The following is a 14,949-nucleotide window of genomic DNA, read 5'->3' as shown; positions in this document are numbered from 1 at the left end:
TCAGGTCACCGCCGCCAGAACGCCGTCCCAGCCACCGGAGCACCGTTCCAGCCCCGAGCCGGATCGCCCTCACGTGAGTGCCGTACCTCCCTCGAGCTGGGCCGCCCCGACGGGAGCGCCGTACCTCCCTCGAGCTGGGCCGCCCCGACGTGAGCGCCGTACCTCCCTCGAGCTGGGCCGCCCCGACGGGAGCGCCGTACCTCCCTCGAGCTGGGCCGCCCCGACGGGAGCGCCGTTCCACCCTCGGGCTGGGCCGCCCCGACGGGAGCGCCGTTCCACCCTCGGGCTGGGCCGCCCTGACGGGAGCGCCACAGCCCCTCACGGGAGAGTCTCAGCCCCACGCCAGGCCGCCCTCACGGGAGCGTCACAGCCCCTCACGGGAGCGCCGTTCCAGCCCCGAGCCGGACCGCCCTCATGGGAGTGAGCCCAGGGCAAGTCCTGACTGGCTCTGCCTCCGGAGTCTCGAAATCGCCAGCTCCACCATTAGGCCTCAGCGCAGACGGAGGCAGAGAAGGGGGATACGACAAAAAAGCAAGCCCTGTTTCAATCCCCCCCCCCACCCCACATAAACACAACCTAAAACCAAAAACTTAACTAGACAAAACGAAAAAAACAACACAAAAAAAGTAAAAACAAACGGACTGCAGGCGAGCCGCTGCTGCCAGGGCAGCACCGCCACTTCCGGAAACAGAACGGTTGGGAACACTAACCAGGTTAGATAAATGTTAAAAGGTTATTCTGATCAGTTCTCGTTTATCAATCTTTGTACGGAGGATGATTTTTTTTTCCAATTGCTAAAAAGCAAGCTAAAGTAGCTTTTGATGATTATCATAAGTGAGAAAAGCTAGATGCAATTAATCATTAATGTAAAAAATATGGCTATTCTTTCTTATGGGGGTTGATTCTTAAATCTGGTTAACAAATGCCAAATGAGAAATAATTGTGAAGCCAAAATCTTAACTGTTAGTCCTTAGAAACAAGGCAATGCTCTGCTCCATCTTTCCGGCCAAGAAGGATTTTGAATATATTTTGCCCGTGGTTTCTAAATATTCATGACTGTCCTTTGGGTTAAGGTTAAATATTTTGGAATATTGCATGGAGTTTTGGTTGCCCCATTGCAGCAAGACTGGAGGATTTGGAAAGGGTACAAGATGGGGTTTATTAGAATGATGCCTGGATTAGAGGGAGAAGATTAGATGCCTGGATTAGAGATTCAGGGAGAAGTTGAACTGGCTTGGATTGTTTTCCTTGGAATGCCGGAGGTTGTGGGAAGACCTGATTGTATATATAATTATGAGATGCATAGATGGGGTCTGAACCTTTTTCGCAGGATGGAAAGATCAAATACTAAAGGCCATAGCTTTAAGGTGAGAGGGACAAAGTTAAAAGAGATGTGCTAGACAAGTTTGTTTTTACACATAGTGTGTTGAGTGCCTAGAACGCAGTGCTGGGGTGGTTGTCGAGGCAGTTATAGAAGCATTTAAGAGTCTTTTGGATCGGTATATGGATCTGAATGGAATGGAGGGAAATGGATTATGTGCAGGCAGATAATAGTTGGTCTTGACCTTGACATGTTCGGCACAGACATTATGGGCTGAAGGGCCTGTTCTTGTTTACTGTATTGTTCAATGTTCTATTTCAATGTTTTAACAATAAAGTGTTTAACAAACATGCATCATATCCTGATTTAGCAGATAACACCAATGCCAGCCTAGAAGGAATTGAACCCCTTGACAGATTTCGACCTGATGTAAAACCAAAGTATGTATTTTGACCATTCTGCTATTCTCAAAAAATAATCCTTATTTTGCTGATTGAATCACAGAATACTGTTTTAGCAAAATGTAAATTAAAATGAATCGACAGCCTATATTGTGACAGTAATTTTATCTTTCAAAATACAATTAGATTGTTTATATAGTTATCATGCGGGCTGGTGTATGTTTAAGATAATTTAGCTGATGCAAGCTCAATGTCCCACTTCTGGCACATGTTTATTGGTATATTTTTAACATAATGATAAAGGCACTGGACACTTGATTGTTGAATAAATGTACACATAATCGGTTGGAAACAACAACTCTGTTTGACTTTCCTACTTCATAATGTGGCTGCACTGGGTGATGGGCAACGCACTACATAACCTTCGGCTCTTGGGGGGGTCACGTGTCCCGGTGACGATATATAGGGGTCACGGTTTGGTCATGGGTGCCCCTGCGGAGTATTTAAAGGTTAATCGTGCGCGCACAGTGTTGGTGAGTGAGGAAAGTTAGTGTTGAATAAAGAACTAGTATTTCGGACAAACCGTGTCTGCCTCGTTCTTTAACGGACAACTCCCCATCCGCTACAATGCAATGCTTATTGAGCCTAGTGCTGGGTTAAGAATCACTTGGCCAGATGTATATCCTTGCTAGTTGTTTCTATATATTACCTGTAACCTACAGTAGCTGGTTGATGTGTATTTTTGTACAATATTTCTTGCAAATGTGCTTTATTTTCATTAGGAATCCTTATTCAGATAGCATCAAGGAGATGCTTACAACATTGGCTACAGCAACATACAAAGTGGGGCTGAAGGTTCATCCCAACGATCAGGACCCACGTGTTCCTATACTGTGCTGGGGAGGCTGTGCATACACAATTCAAACAACAGGTTAGTCATGGTGCATTCAACCATACAGCGTGTTTATTTAAATGCCATTTTTGTTTAAAGCTAAGTAAAATGTTTTTGGACATGTTTTCAAAGCTGAAAATACTGAAAATGGATACAGAATAGGCGACATAGTTTTGATAGAGAGACGCTTAACACTTTAATGGAACTAGGTGGAAATTATGGATTAAGTTACCTAAAATAAAATAAAAGGGATAGAAAGAATAAAAAACAACGTCTGTATTGGGGTATAAATCTGAATGCATGTTTTAAAATGTTGTATTTGATGAATGAATCATTATCTGAGTAGTACCCTTAAAAACATGGTTGAATTAATCTTACAAAGTCACTGCTTTATAAATAATCTGATATTTACATTGTTCAAGACCACAGTAACCTGTAAACTTCCATATTTTTCCAGAGCGTTTCCTGGCAGATGAAGAAAAGCCACTCTTTGGTCATCTGCCATGCAGACAGGTAGGAATTATTAAAATGTATAATGGTGCATAATTATAAAGCAAAATCACAAATCTAGAATGGTATTTGAGCAAAGCAAAAGCTAATTGCTAGAAACCGAAAATGCTCAGCAGTTCGAGCAATGTGTGGAGTGAAAACAGTTAATTCCAAACAATGAAAGGTCATTGATCCAAAATACTTGCACTTGTTTTATCTTAGATCTTCCTTTATTGTAGGACGACTGTTTAAAGGCCCTAACCCGATTTGCTGCATCACACTGGACTGTGAGTTTTCTATCTGTGGTTCAGCAACACTTTGCTCGACTGTTAGCAGGTTTGTATATGGATGTCTGTTGAGTACCTAATATAAATATCTATCACCAGCATTTATTTCGAGAGGACTTGAATACAAAAATAGGGATGTAATGTTGAGGCTTTATAGGGTGCTGGTCAGACCGGATTTGGAGTATTGTGAGCGATTTTGTGCCCCATATCCGAGGAAGAATGTGCTGGTGCTGGAGAGGGTCCAGAGGAGGTTTACGAGAATGATCCCAGAAATGAGTGGGTTGACATATGATGAACGTTTGATGGCACTGGGCCTCTACTCGCTAGAGTATTAAGATACAGATACTAGAAATACATCGCAGATCAGGTAGCATTTGTGGAAAGAGAAAAACAGCTGGATGACATACAACAGAATTGGTGGATCTGGCACAAATTCAGCTTTCTTAAAATTGAATAAAATATGGAATCCCAAGGGATGCAATGTGCCTAGCCAGAAGATGAGATTCTTTACCTCAAACCTTTACATTGGACATCACTGAAACAGTGTAGGAGGCCAAAAACGAAAAACTGCTAATCATTCATCCAATATTTGCGGTAGCCCACTGCTTCATTTGCCAAGGTGATTAACTTCCAATTGCCTGTTACTTTAACTCTGATTTGCATACTTTGCGCTCTACGATAGTCTCAACAGGCCCTGAGTAATTGCAGTGAGACAGTTTTGCTGCAGGAACACATTTTTATTTCAGTTCCTGTTAAAATTCAATTCCAGATTTTACATTAAAAAATTGAGGATAAAAATCATAAATAGTGTGTAGGGAGAAACTGCGAATGCTGGTTTAAACCCACGGCAGACACAAATGTCCGGAGTAACTCAGTGTTTAAGAAGGAGCTGCAGATGCTGGAAAATCGAAGGTAGACAAAAATGCTGGAGAAACTCCGCGGGTGAGGCAGCATCTATGGAGCGAAGGAAGAGTCAAGACCCTTCTTCAGACTGATGTGAGGGTGGGGGGGGGGGGGGCGGGAAGAAGAAAGGAATGGTCCATTGTTGGTTGTGGGATGGGTGATAACGAGTTATACAGTGGAACTCAACAGGACGACAGTAAAACTAGTATGATGACCAGGGTGGGGGAAGGACGGAGAGAGAGAGAGGGGATGCAAGGGTTACTCGAAGTTAGAGAAATCAATGTCATACCGCTGGGTTGCAAGCTGCCCAAGCTAAATATGAGGTGCTGTTCTTCCAATTTATGTTTGGCCTCACTCTGGCAACGGAGAAGGCCCAGGACAGAAAGATCAGTATGGGGATGGGGATGGGAAGGGGATTTAAAGTGTTTGGCAACCTGGAGATCACATAGGCTGAGACGAACTGAGTGAAGATATTCAACGAAACAACCGCTGAATCGGCGCCTGGTCTGGCCATTACATAGGATAGTGTTCTATAGTATTTGACCTTTTAGACAGAAGCAGAATTGAATGCACATGCTTCTTCACTGTCCAAAAAGTTGAAAATGAATTGGTCATTTTTTGAGTACTCCCTCAATGACTCCAGTTCTCTACAGTGTCAGTAAACCTATCCAGTAATCATCATATGTGGTAGTCACACTTTCTAAATTTGTAAATGACAAGAAAATTGGCAGCTTTGTAGACCGCAAAGAGGAGGGTACTAGATTATAGCATGTGAAAAATAGGCTGGTGTGTGAGCAGGCGTATGGCGGATGAGGTTTAATGCTAAGAATTGTCAGGTTAGGTAGCATCTGTTGAGAAATTTTCTTTGAGAGGAAATTCGGAATAAAGGATACTTTTCCTGAAGTGGTGCAAACATTTGGTGGTATGTGTGCAACAATCATTGAAAGTGCCAGAGGGGCAAGTTAAGAAAGTGGTTAATAAGGCATAGACACTTCTGGGTTTTATCAACAGAAGACAGAATGTAAAACCAAAGAAGTAGTGTGGAAATGTTGCTGGAATAGTGTGTTAATTTGTGGTTGCCACACTATAGGAAGGATGTAAAGGCATTTGGGAGGGCCCCGAAAATATTTACGACAATGGTTCTTTGGTTGAGCCACAGTTAAAAGGATAGAGTTTGAGAGCTGCAGGAAGATTTGATAGTACGTAAAATGATGTCTGGATAGAGTGGATAATGGGAGGCCATTCTGTTCGGTGAAGGAATTTTCTACCATGATGTTTTCAGTCCCTGTCAGTCCGCTGCACTTTGAAATTTCAGAAATGATAAACATCAACTTGTGCACAGGAGCAGCCTAATTTATTTTAAGGCATGGCCGTCATTTCTAGAACATATGCTTCTGAGTGATGAAAATAATTGCGTCAATGAAACATCCATGATCATATGATCATACCTCAGTTTTTTGTCACCGGGTGTCCCTTATCTATTCCTTGCCTTCTTAATCATAAATCTGATGTAAAATAAAACCTGTCCTATTTTCTTTTTCTCTCTCCCGCTTCTCAGTTCTGGTACCTGATGACAATAAGACGCAGATTCCTCCATCTATTCTTGATGTTGACATGTTCCATTTATTGGTAGGTGTCCAACCTATTCTATTTTTTTTCTTCTAACATTCTCTCATTTTTTAGATGATTGTGAGAGAAAGCTTGATAAATGAAGAAGATTGGTTTGGAAATTTAGTAAAAGCACGTAGAACAGCTTTCATAATCTTTGCCATTCTCTGGGAATTAGTTAAAGTTGATGTAAATTGAGATTGATTGCATTACATTTAAAAGGACTCTCGAACTTTAAAAAAATTGAACTTGTAACATCCTTGTTCAGTAAAAAATTATCAGATGAATTCAGAAGAATATTAAAGATCTTCTGGAATATCACTTTAATGTTGATTAATCTTCAATTGTATATTAAATTATACATGGCAGACCTTTTATATATCCACAGTAGAAAACCTTAACATTTAAAATCCCCCATTTGTTTTTAATTGTACCTTGTTTTCCCCCTTTTTGGTGCTGTTCTACTGCAGATTCGTGTAATTGATTTCTTTCTGCTGGTAATAAATATTTGTCCCTTATTATTGACACTTACAGTGCCTGCCATAATATTTGGGACAAAAACACGTCATTTATTTATTTGCCTCTGTACTCCACAATTTGAGATTTGTAATAGAAAAAAATCACGTGGTAAAGTGCACATTGTCAGATTATAATAAAGGCCATTTTTATACATTCTGGTTTTGCCATGTAGAAATTACAGCAGTGTTTATACATAGTGCCCCCATTTCAGAGCACCATAATGTTTGGGACACAGCAATGTCATGTAAATGAAAGTAGTCATGTTTAGTATTTTGTTGTATATCCTTTGCATGCAATGACTGCTTGAAGTCTGCGATTCATGGACATCACCAGTTGATGGGTGTCTTCTCTGGTGATGCTCTGCCAGGCCTGTATTGCGGCCATCTTTAGCTTATGCTTGCTTTGGGGGCTGGTCCCCTTCCATTTTCTCTTCAGAATATAAAAGGCATGGTAGCTCAATTGGGTTCAGATTGGGTGATTGACTTTACCACTCAAGAATTGACCATTTTTTAGCTTTGAACTCCTTTGTTGCTTTAGCAGTATGTTTGCGATCATTGTTTTGCTGTTGAATGAACTGCCGGCCAATGAGTTTTGAGGCATTTGTTTGAACTTGAGCAGATAGGATGTGTCTATACACTTCAGAATTCATTATGCTACTACCATCAGCAGTTGTATCATCAACGGAGATAAGTGAGCCAGTACCTTCAGCAGCCATACATGCCCAGGCCATAACACCCCCACCACTGTTTTTCACAGATGAGGTGGTATGCTTTAGATCTTGGGCAGTTCCTTCTCTCCTCCATACTTTGCTCTTGCCATCACTCTGATTTATGTTGTTTAAGAAGGAACTGCAGATGCTGGAAAAATCAAAGGTTGAAAAATGCTGGAGAAACTCAGCAGGTGAGGCAGCATCTACGGAGCGAAGGAAAAGGTGACGTTTCGGGTCGAGACCCTTCTTCAGACTTATAAGTTCTCATTTATAAGTTAATCTTTGTCTCATCTGTCCACAAGGCCTTTTTCCAGAACTCGGGAACTCTAACCCGGCCATCTTATTTTTGCGGCTAACCAGTGGTTTGCATCTTGCAGTGTAGCCTTTGTATTTCTGTTCATGAAGTCTTCTGCGGACAGTGTTCATTGACAAATCCACACCTGACTCCTGAAGAGTGTTTCTGATCTGTCAGACAGGTGTTTGGGGGGGGGTTTCTTTATTATAGAGAGAATTCTTCTGTCATCAGCTGTGGAGGTCTTCCTTGGCCTGCCAGTCCCTTTGCGATTAGTAAGCTCATCAGTGCTCTCTTTCTTCTTAATGATGTTCCAAACAGTTGATTTTGGTAAGCCTAAGGTTTGGCTGATGTCTCTAACAGTTTTATTCTTGTTTCTCAGTCTCATAATGGCTTCTTTGTCTTTCATTGGCACAACTTTGATCCTCATGTTGATAAACAGCAATAAAAGTTTCCAAATGTGATGAAAAGACTGGAGGAAAGACTAGGTGCTGAGAGCTCTCTTATACCTGCATTAAGGAGGTAATTAAACACACCTGAGCAATTACAAACACCTGTGAAGCCATGTGTTCCAAAACATTATGTTGCCCTGAAATGGGGGAACTATGTATAAACATGGTGAAACCAAAATGTATAAAAATACCCTTTAATAAAATCTGACAATGTGCCACATGTGATTTTGTTTTTCTATTATAAATCTCAAATTGTGGAGTATTGAGGCAAATAAATAAATGATAGGTCTTTGTCCAAACATTATGGAGGGCACTGTATCTTTAAAATAGCAGATGCTGGTGGCAATAAATTTGAAGGGGAATTGTAGACTTAAAATTTGTTGATTGACGAAAAAGATTTAATTGATTCCAAGATTCAATGCTTTCAGATTAACTGCTATGGTAAATTCAAGTATGGATTGACATCCTAATATTTGTTTTGTATATCATGGTCATTTTATAAGTTAAATTTCAATGCATTTTTTTCAAGTTTGCATATCAAATAAAGCATTTCCATTGTTTCTCTAAGTGACCTGTTCAGAGTGACAACCCTCTCATTCCCCCTACAGGTGAGCTTGGTGCTTTCCTTCCCAGCTGTGCACTGTCATGACTTCAGAGGCGTCAGCTTAGCTGTCGGTGTCCTTCACCTTTTTCATTTGGTTACCATGGCACATATTGTACAGATTCTACTTACATCTTCAACAGGTATTTTATGAAGCCTCGTAACTTTTGAATTGAATGAAAAACACATTGGCACGGGATATCCTATCCTTGCATTATTTCCAACTTACTGACTGTCAGTTCACCTTCAACGCGGTAGTTCCATCCAAATTTGTCTCCAAACACCTGGACCTAGGTCCCTCCCCTCGCTCCCAATCCCCTGTAACTGGATCCTTGAATTCCTGATCCATAGACTGCAAGCAGGGAGAATAGTTAATGAAACACCCTCCACAACAATTCCCAGCGCTCTTGCCTTGCAAGGCTGCTTTCTTAGCCTCTTAATATTCTTCCTATATACTCATGAGTGGCCAAATTCTGCTGTAACTCAATTTACAAATGTTTACAGGTGATACCTCCATGGTAGGCCGGAACGCAAATAATGACGAGGGGGAATAAAGGAAGGTAGAGAGCTTAGTAACATGGTGTCAGGACAACAACTTCTCCATGAATGTCAGCAAAATGAAACAGTTGATCATTAACACCCTGGTCTGCATCAATGGTGTCGAAGTGGAGATGGTTGAGAGCTTCAAATTCCTCAATATAAACCAACAATTGTCCCAGTCCAACCACATTGGCATCGCAGACTCTGCTTCCTTAGAAGGCTAAGGAACTTTGGCATGACACCAATGACTTACCAATTTCTACAAATGCATCACAGAGAATATTGTTTCTGGGAGCATGACAGCCTGGTATGGCAACCGCTCTGCCTAAGCTCCCAAGAAATGACAGAGAGTTGTGAATGTAGCCCTGTCCGTCACACAAACCAGTTTCTCGCACCCCACCCATCGATTCCCTCTATACTTCACACTGCCTCAGTAACATAACCAAGAATCTCACACACTTTGGCCTTTCTCCCTTCTCCCCTCTGCTATCAGGCAGAAGATACAAAAGCTTAAAAGCACATGCCTCCAGATTCGAAAACAGGTTTTCCCCCGCTGTTATCAGACTCTTGAACTGACCTCTTGTATGCTGGGGATGTACTCCCAAACTTCCACCTTCCTACTTGCGGCCGTTGCATTTTTGTTCCATCTGCACCTTCTCTGCAGCTGTACACTATATTCTGCACTTTTGTTTATTTTCTCTTTTGCACTATATGATATACTCATGGTAAAATGTTCCTGGATAGCACGCAAAATAAAGTTTTTGACTATCTTGGTACATGTGTCAATACTAAACCAATAGCAATATATTGCTGGGAGCAAGAGGTATAGTTTAATAAATGACTTGCGTTGGCTATACTAGAAAAACTTGCTTTTTGCATATTTATATGAAGCTTTTAACTCAACCTTTATTTTTTTAGAGGAAAATAATATGGATCAGGAGAGTACTGATGGAGATGAAGAATCTGCTGCCTTTACTTTGTATGACAAACTCAGGCAATACTCTGGAAGGTAAGATACAATCTAAGCAATAATTATCCTTTGGATTTAAAACCATCTGGGAACTTAGCGATTTTAAATAGATGGGGAAATATTGGAAAGTCCTTGCAAGTCATCTTGGAAAAGTATTTGCCTTATTCAACAACTCTTTCATAATTATTTTAATTTTCTGTATTTCTTTTTCTTGAACTTTGCCTCCACTGATATTTTCTTTGATTGTTGATGGGGGAAATAAAATCTTATGATTCAATATTCAGGAGGGATAGAGAGAAAGGAAAAGGAGGTGGGGTAGCGTTGCTGATTAGAGAGGAGATTAACGCAATGGAAAGGATGGACATTAGTTTGGAGGATGTGGAATCGGTATGAGTAGAGCTGCGAAACACTATGGGGCAGAAAACGCTGGTGGGTGTTGTGTACAGGCCACCTAACAGTAGTAGTGAAGTTGGAGATGGTATCAAACAGGAAATTAGAAATGCGTGCGACAAAGGCAAAATCGTTATAATGGGTGACTTCAATCTACATATAGATTGGGTGAATCAAATTGGCAGGGGTGCTGAGGAAGAGGATTTCTTGGAATGTATGCGGGATAGTTATCTAAATCAACATGTAGAGGAACCAACGAGAGAGCAGGCTATTTTAGACTGGGTATTGAGTAATGAGGAAGGGTTAGTTAGCAGTCTTGTTGTACGTGCCCCCTTGGGCAAGAGTGACCATAATATGGTTGAGTTCTTCATTAGGATGGAGAGTGACATTGTTAATTCAGAAACAATGGTTCTGAACTTAAAGAAAGGTAACTTTGAGGGTATGAGACGTGAATTGGCCAAGATTGACTGGCAATTAATTCTAAAAGGGTTGACTGGTGGATATGCAATGGAAGACATTTAAAGACTGCATTGGATGAACTACAAAAATTGTTCATCCCAGTTTGGCAAAAGAATAAATCAGGGAAGGTAGTACATCCGTGGATAATAAGGGAAATCAGGGATAGTATCAAAGCGAAGGATGATGCGTACAAATTAGCCAGAAAAAGCAGCATACCGGAGGACTGGAAGAAATTCAGAGACCAGCAGAGGAGGACAAAGGGCTTAATTAGGAAAGGAAAAATAGATTATGAAAGAAAACTGGCAGGGAACATAAAAACTGACTGCAAAAGTTTTTATAGATATGTGAAAAGAAAGAGATTAGTTAAAACAAATGTAGGTCCCTTGCAGTCAGAAACAGGTGAGTTGATCATGGGGAACAAGGATATGGCGGACCAATTGAATAACTACTTTGGTTCCGTCTTCACTAAGGAAGACATAAATAATCTGCCGGAAATTGCAGGGGACCGCGGGTCAAAGGAGTTGGAGGAATTGAGTGAAATCCAGGTTAGCCGGGAAGTGGTGTTGGGTAAATTGAATGAATTAAAGGCCGATAAATCCCCAGGGCCAGATAGGCTGCATCCCAGAGTACTTAAGGAAGTAGCTCCAGAAATAGTGGATGCATTAGTAATAATCTTTCAAAACTCTTTAGATTCTGGAGTAGTTCCTGAGGATTGGCGGGTAGCAAACGTAACCCCACTTTTTAAGAAGGGAGGGAGAGAGAAAACGGGGAATTACAGACCAGTTAGTCTAACATCGGTAGTGGGGAAACTACTAGAGTCAGTTATTAAAGATGGGATAGCAGCACATTTGGAAAGTGGTGAAATCATTGGACAAAGTCAGCATGGATTTACAAAAGGTAAATCATGTCTGACGAATCTTATAGAATTCTTCGAGGATGTAACTAGTAGCGTGGATAGGGGAGAACCAGTGTACTTGGTGTATCTGGACTTCCAGAAGGCTTTCGACAAGGTCCCACATAAGAGATTAGTTTACAAACTTAAAGCACACGGCATTGGGGGTTCAGTATTGATGTGGATAGAGAACTGGCTGGCAAACAGGAAGCAAAGAATAGGAGTAAACGGGTCCTTTTCACAATGGCAGGCAGTGACTAAGTGGGGTACCGCAAGGCTCAGTGCTGGGACCCCAGCTATTTACAATATATATTAATGATCTGGATGAGGGAATTGAAGGCAATATCTCCAAGTTTGCGGATGACACTAAGCTGGGGGGCAGTGTTAGCTGTGAGGAGGATGCTAGGAGACTGCAAGGTGACTTGGATAGGCTGGGTGAGTGGGCAAATGTTTGGCAGATGCAGTATAATGTGGATAAATGTGAGGTTATCCATTTTAGTGGCAAAAACAGGAAAGCAGACTATTATCTAAATGGTGGCCGACTAGGGAAAGGGGAGATGCAGCGAGACCTGGGTGTCATGGTACACCAGTCATTGAAAGTAGGCATGCAGGTGCAGCAGGCAGTGAAGAAAGCGAATGGTATGTTAGCTTTCATAGCAAAAGGATTTGAGTATAGGAGCAGGGAGGTTCTACTGCAGTTGTACAGGGTCTTGGTGAGACCACACCTGGAGTATTGCGTACAGTTTTGGTCTCCAAATCTGAGGAAGGACATTATTGCCATAGAGGGAGTGCAGAGAAGGTTCACCAGACTGATTCCTGGGATGTCAGGACTGTCTTATGAAGAAAGACTGGATAGACTTGGTTTATACTCTCTAGAATTTAGGAGATTGAGAGGGGATCTTATAGAAACTTATAACATTCTTAAGGGGTTGGACAGGCTAGATGCAGGAAGATTGCTCCCGATGTTGGGGATGTCCAGGACAAGGGGTCACAGCTTAAGGATAAAGGGGAAATCCTTTAAAACCGAGATGAGAAGAACTTTTTTCACACAGAGTGGTGAAACTCTGGAACTCTCTGCCACAGAGGGTAGTCGAGGCCAGTTCATTGGCTATATTTAAGAGGGAGTTAGATGTGGCCCTTGTGGCTAAGGGGATCAGAGGGTATGGAGAGAATGCAGGTACGGGATACCTGAGTTGGATGATCAGCCATGATCATATTGAATGGCGGTGCAGGCTCGAAGGGCCGAATGGCCTACTCCTGCACCTAATTTCTATGTTTCTAAAGCCATAGTGAAGTTGTTGAACTGTTCCAAACTGAGCTGGTTTATTGAAATTCTGTATGGAAGGCAGCCATTCCTCTGGTCTGGTTTAAAACATCAATCTTAACCAATGTAGTTCCCTTTTATCTGACTAGCAATGCACTTAATTCTATCAAACAGATCAAACGAAGCGGCTATTATAATATGAAACCTCATTGACCATGAATGCCTTCACTTCTAAATGAAGAATGTTCAAAAGCATGTCAAGAACAACACAATTTACAATCCCATGTGATTTGAAGTTAACACATGCTAATCAGCAAAAATAGCATCCTACAGACCTCGGCAATCCTACTATCAGCAAATCAAATTGAAGTTTTGAAGCTCCCCCTCTCTCCATTTTCTCTCTGGATCTGTGTTCAGGTAGTCTGCACAGGTTTTGTGAATGCGATCAGGTCCAAGCGCTTTCCGAGGATTCATTTTCCTGAAGGATATTGTAACGTCGCCCTCTGTGACTGAGATTACAATACCATCAGTGGCTTTGGGGGCCCGAGAAGGCACATCAAAGTTCTCCCTATCGAAGCATGTCTAGAATGCAATGAATATAGTTGTAGATCTCTTTATTTACCATTGAATTAGTGCAGCATTGTCAAAGAGTCTGGGTTCCTGAGCGATGATAGCAGTACAGCATTCTGGTTCGTCACTGTTAGGTTTGTTTATCAAGGCCTTTACATTCCAGATCCATATCGTCATAATGTGGAATGGAAGTTGCTGATGTGCAATTAATTTTATCGTGAAGTTGCCATTGACACTGGCTACCACTGGCCTTCACCGAGCAGGACCTTACTCCATTAGCAAGGGGGGCCAAGAAGACTGGAGACTGGGCTATGCTGCATTGGTACTAATGGGATACTAGTGCATGTGTGTGAATATACATACACACTAGTAAACATGTGTAGACTCTTGCACAGCAACTTAGAGTTTAGAGATACAGTGCGGAAACAGGCCCTTCGGCCCACTGGGTCCACGCTGACCAATGATCCCCACACATTAACATTATTATACACACACTAGGGACAATTTTTACATTTACCAAGCCAATAAACCTACAAACCTGTACGTCTTTGGAGTGTGGGAGGAAACCAAAGATCTCGGAGAAAACCCACGCAGGTAACAGGGAGAACAGACAAACTCCGTAGACAGCCCCCGTAGTCGGGATCGAACCCGGGTCTCCGGTGCTGAATTCGCTATAAGGCAGCAACTCTACCGCTGCGCCACGGTGACCGCCTTTTTTGCCCATTGCCTCCCCTTTCACTTCTCGCTCGGTCATCAGCTTCTGCACACAGACACATTTTGTGTCCCCTTCACATTCCATGGCTTGGACCACAAAGTTGGCTATTGTTATATACGGTCGGAACCAGGGCTAAAACACGTAACATCTTTGATTATGTGGCAGAAGTTAATAAACCAATACCAAACTAATGTGCATTTTCAAAACAAATTCATTACATATTGTAAAACCAAGCTTATAGTGATTTGTACCAAAAGTGTGGCTTTTAAATTGCATGTTGTTCTTAATGGTGTTTCTTCTTTTGCTTTCTGTTGTTTCATTTCATGAGCTTCCGCTCCATACTATAATAATATAGTAGTCAACCAAGAAGCATTGCTATTTGTTGAGGGGTCTGGAGGTTACTGTCTTGTTTAAGTGCACCATCTAATGGCTAGGTTAAGGAGCAAATAAACATTTTAGATGAAATGCTTGCAGGAAGGTAAAGCAAACATAAAATTGTTTTAATTTAGATCAGCAAAAAATTAAATGCAAAAATTAGCTGTTTATAACGAAGAAAATGCATTTTTCAATACATTATTGTATATTCAACTTTTGTCATGGTCAATTGCACATTTTCATCATAATCCAGCATGTTCATTGTTTCATTTAGTTTTTATGGAAATGTCTATAATAGCT

The 14,949-nt window shown here is 41.5% G+C and overlaps 1 protein-coding gene across 3 annotated transcripts in view; it reads left to right on the top strand.

Annotated features, from left to right (window-relative positions):
- ubr2 (ubiquitin protein ligase E3 component n-recognin 2) overlaps positions 1–14,949 on the top strand; it is a 96,170-nt gene that overhangs the window by 72,840 nt on the left and 8,381 nt on the right. For 2 of the 3 annotated variants that reach the window (XM_033025578.1, XM_033025579.1), the window contains exons 34-40: positions 1,692–1,761; positions 2,505–2,653; positions 3,072–3,127; positions 3,343–3,439; positions 5,852–5,922; positions 8,482–8,617; positions 9,933–10,023. In XM_033025578.1, coding sequence (XP_032881469.1) covers positions 1,692–1,761; positions 2,505–2,653; positions 3,072–3,127; positions 3,343–3,439; positions 5,852–5,922; positions 8,482–8,617; positions 9,933–10,023 — 670 coding nt within the window. The remainder of the gene's footprint in view (positions 1–1,691; positions 1,762–2,504; positions 2,654–3,071; positions 3,128–3,342; positions 3,440–5,851; positions 5,923–8,481; positions 8,618–9,932; positions 10,024–14,949) is intronic. The other variant, XM_033025580.1, reaches the window with a different exon arrangement.

The sequence above is a fragment of the Amblyraja radiata genome, chromosome 8 (assembly GCF_010909765.2).
Source record: "Amblyraja radiata isolate CabotCenter1 chromosome 8, sAmbRad1.1.pri, whole genome shotgun sequence".
Lineage (NCBI taxonomy): Eukaryota > Metazoa > Chordata > Chondrichthyes > Rajiformes > Rajidae > Amblyraja > Amblyraja radiata.
The sequence above is the reverse complement of the archived record's forward strand: the minus strand, read 5'-3'. Positions and strand labels throughout refer to the sequence as shown.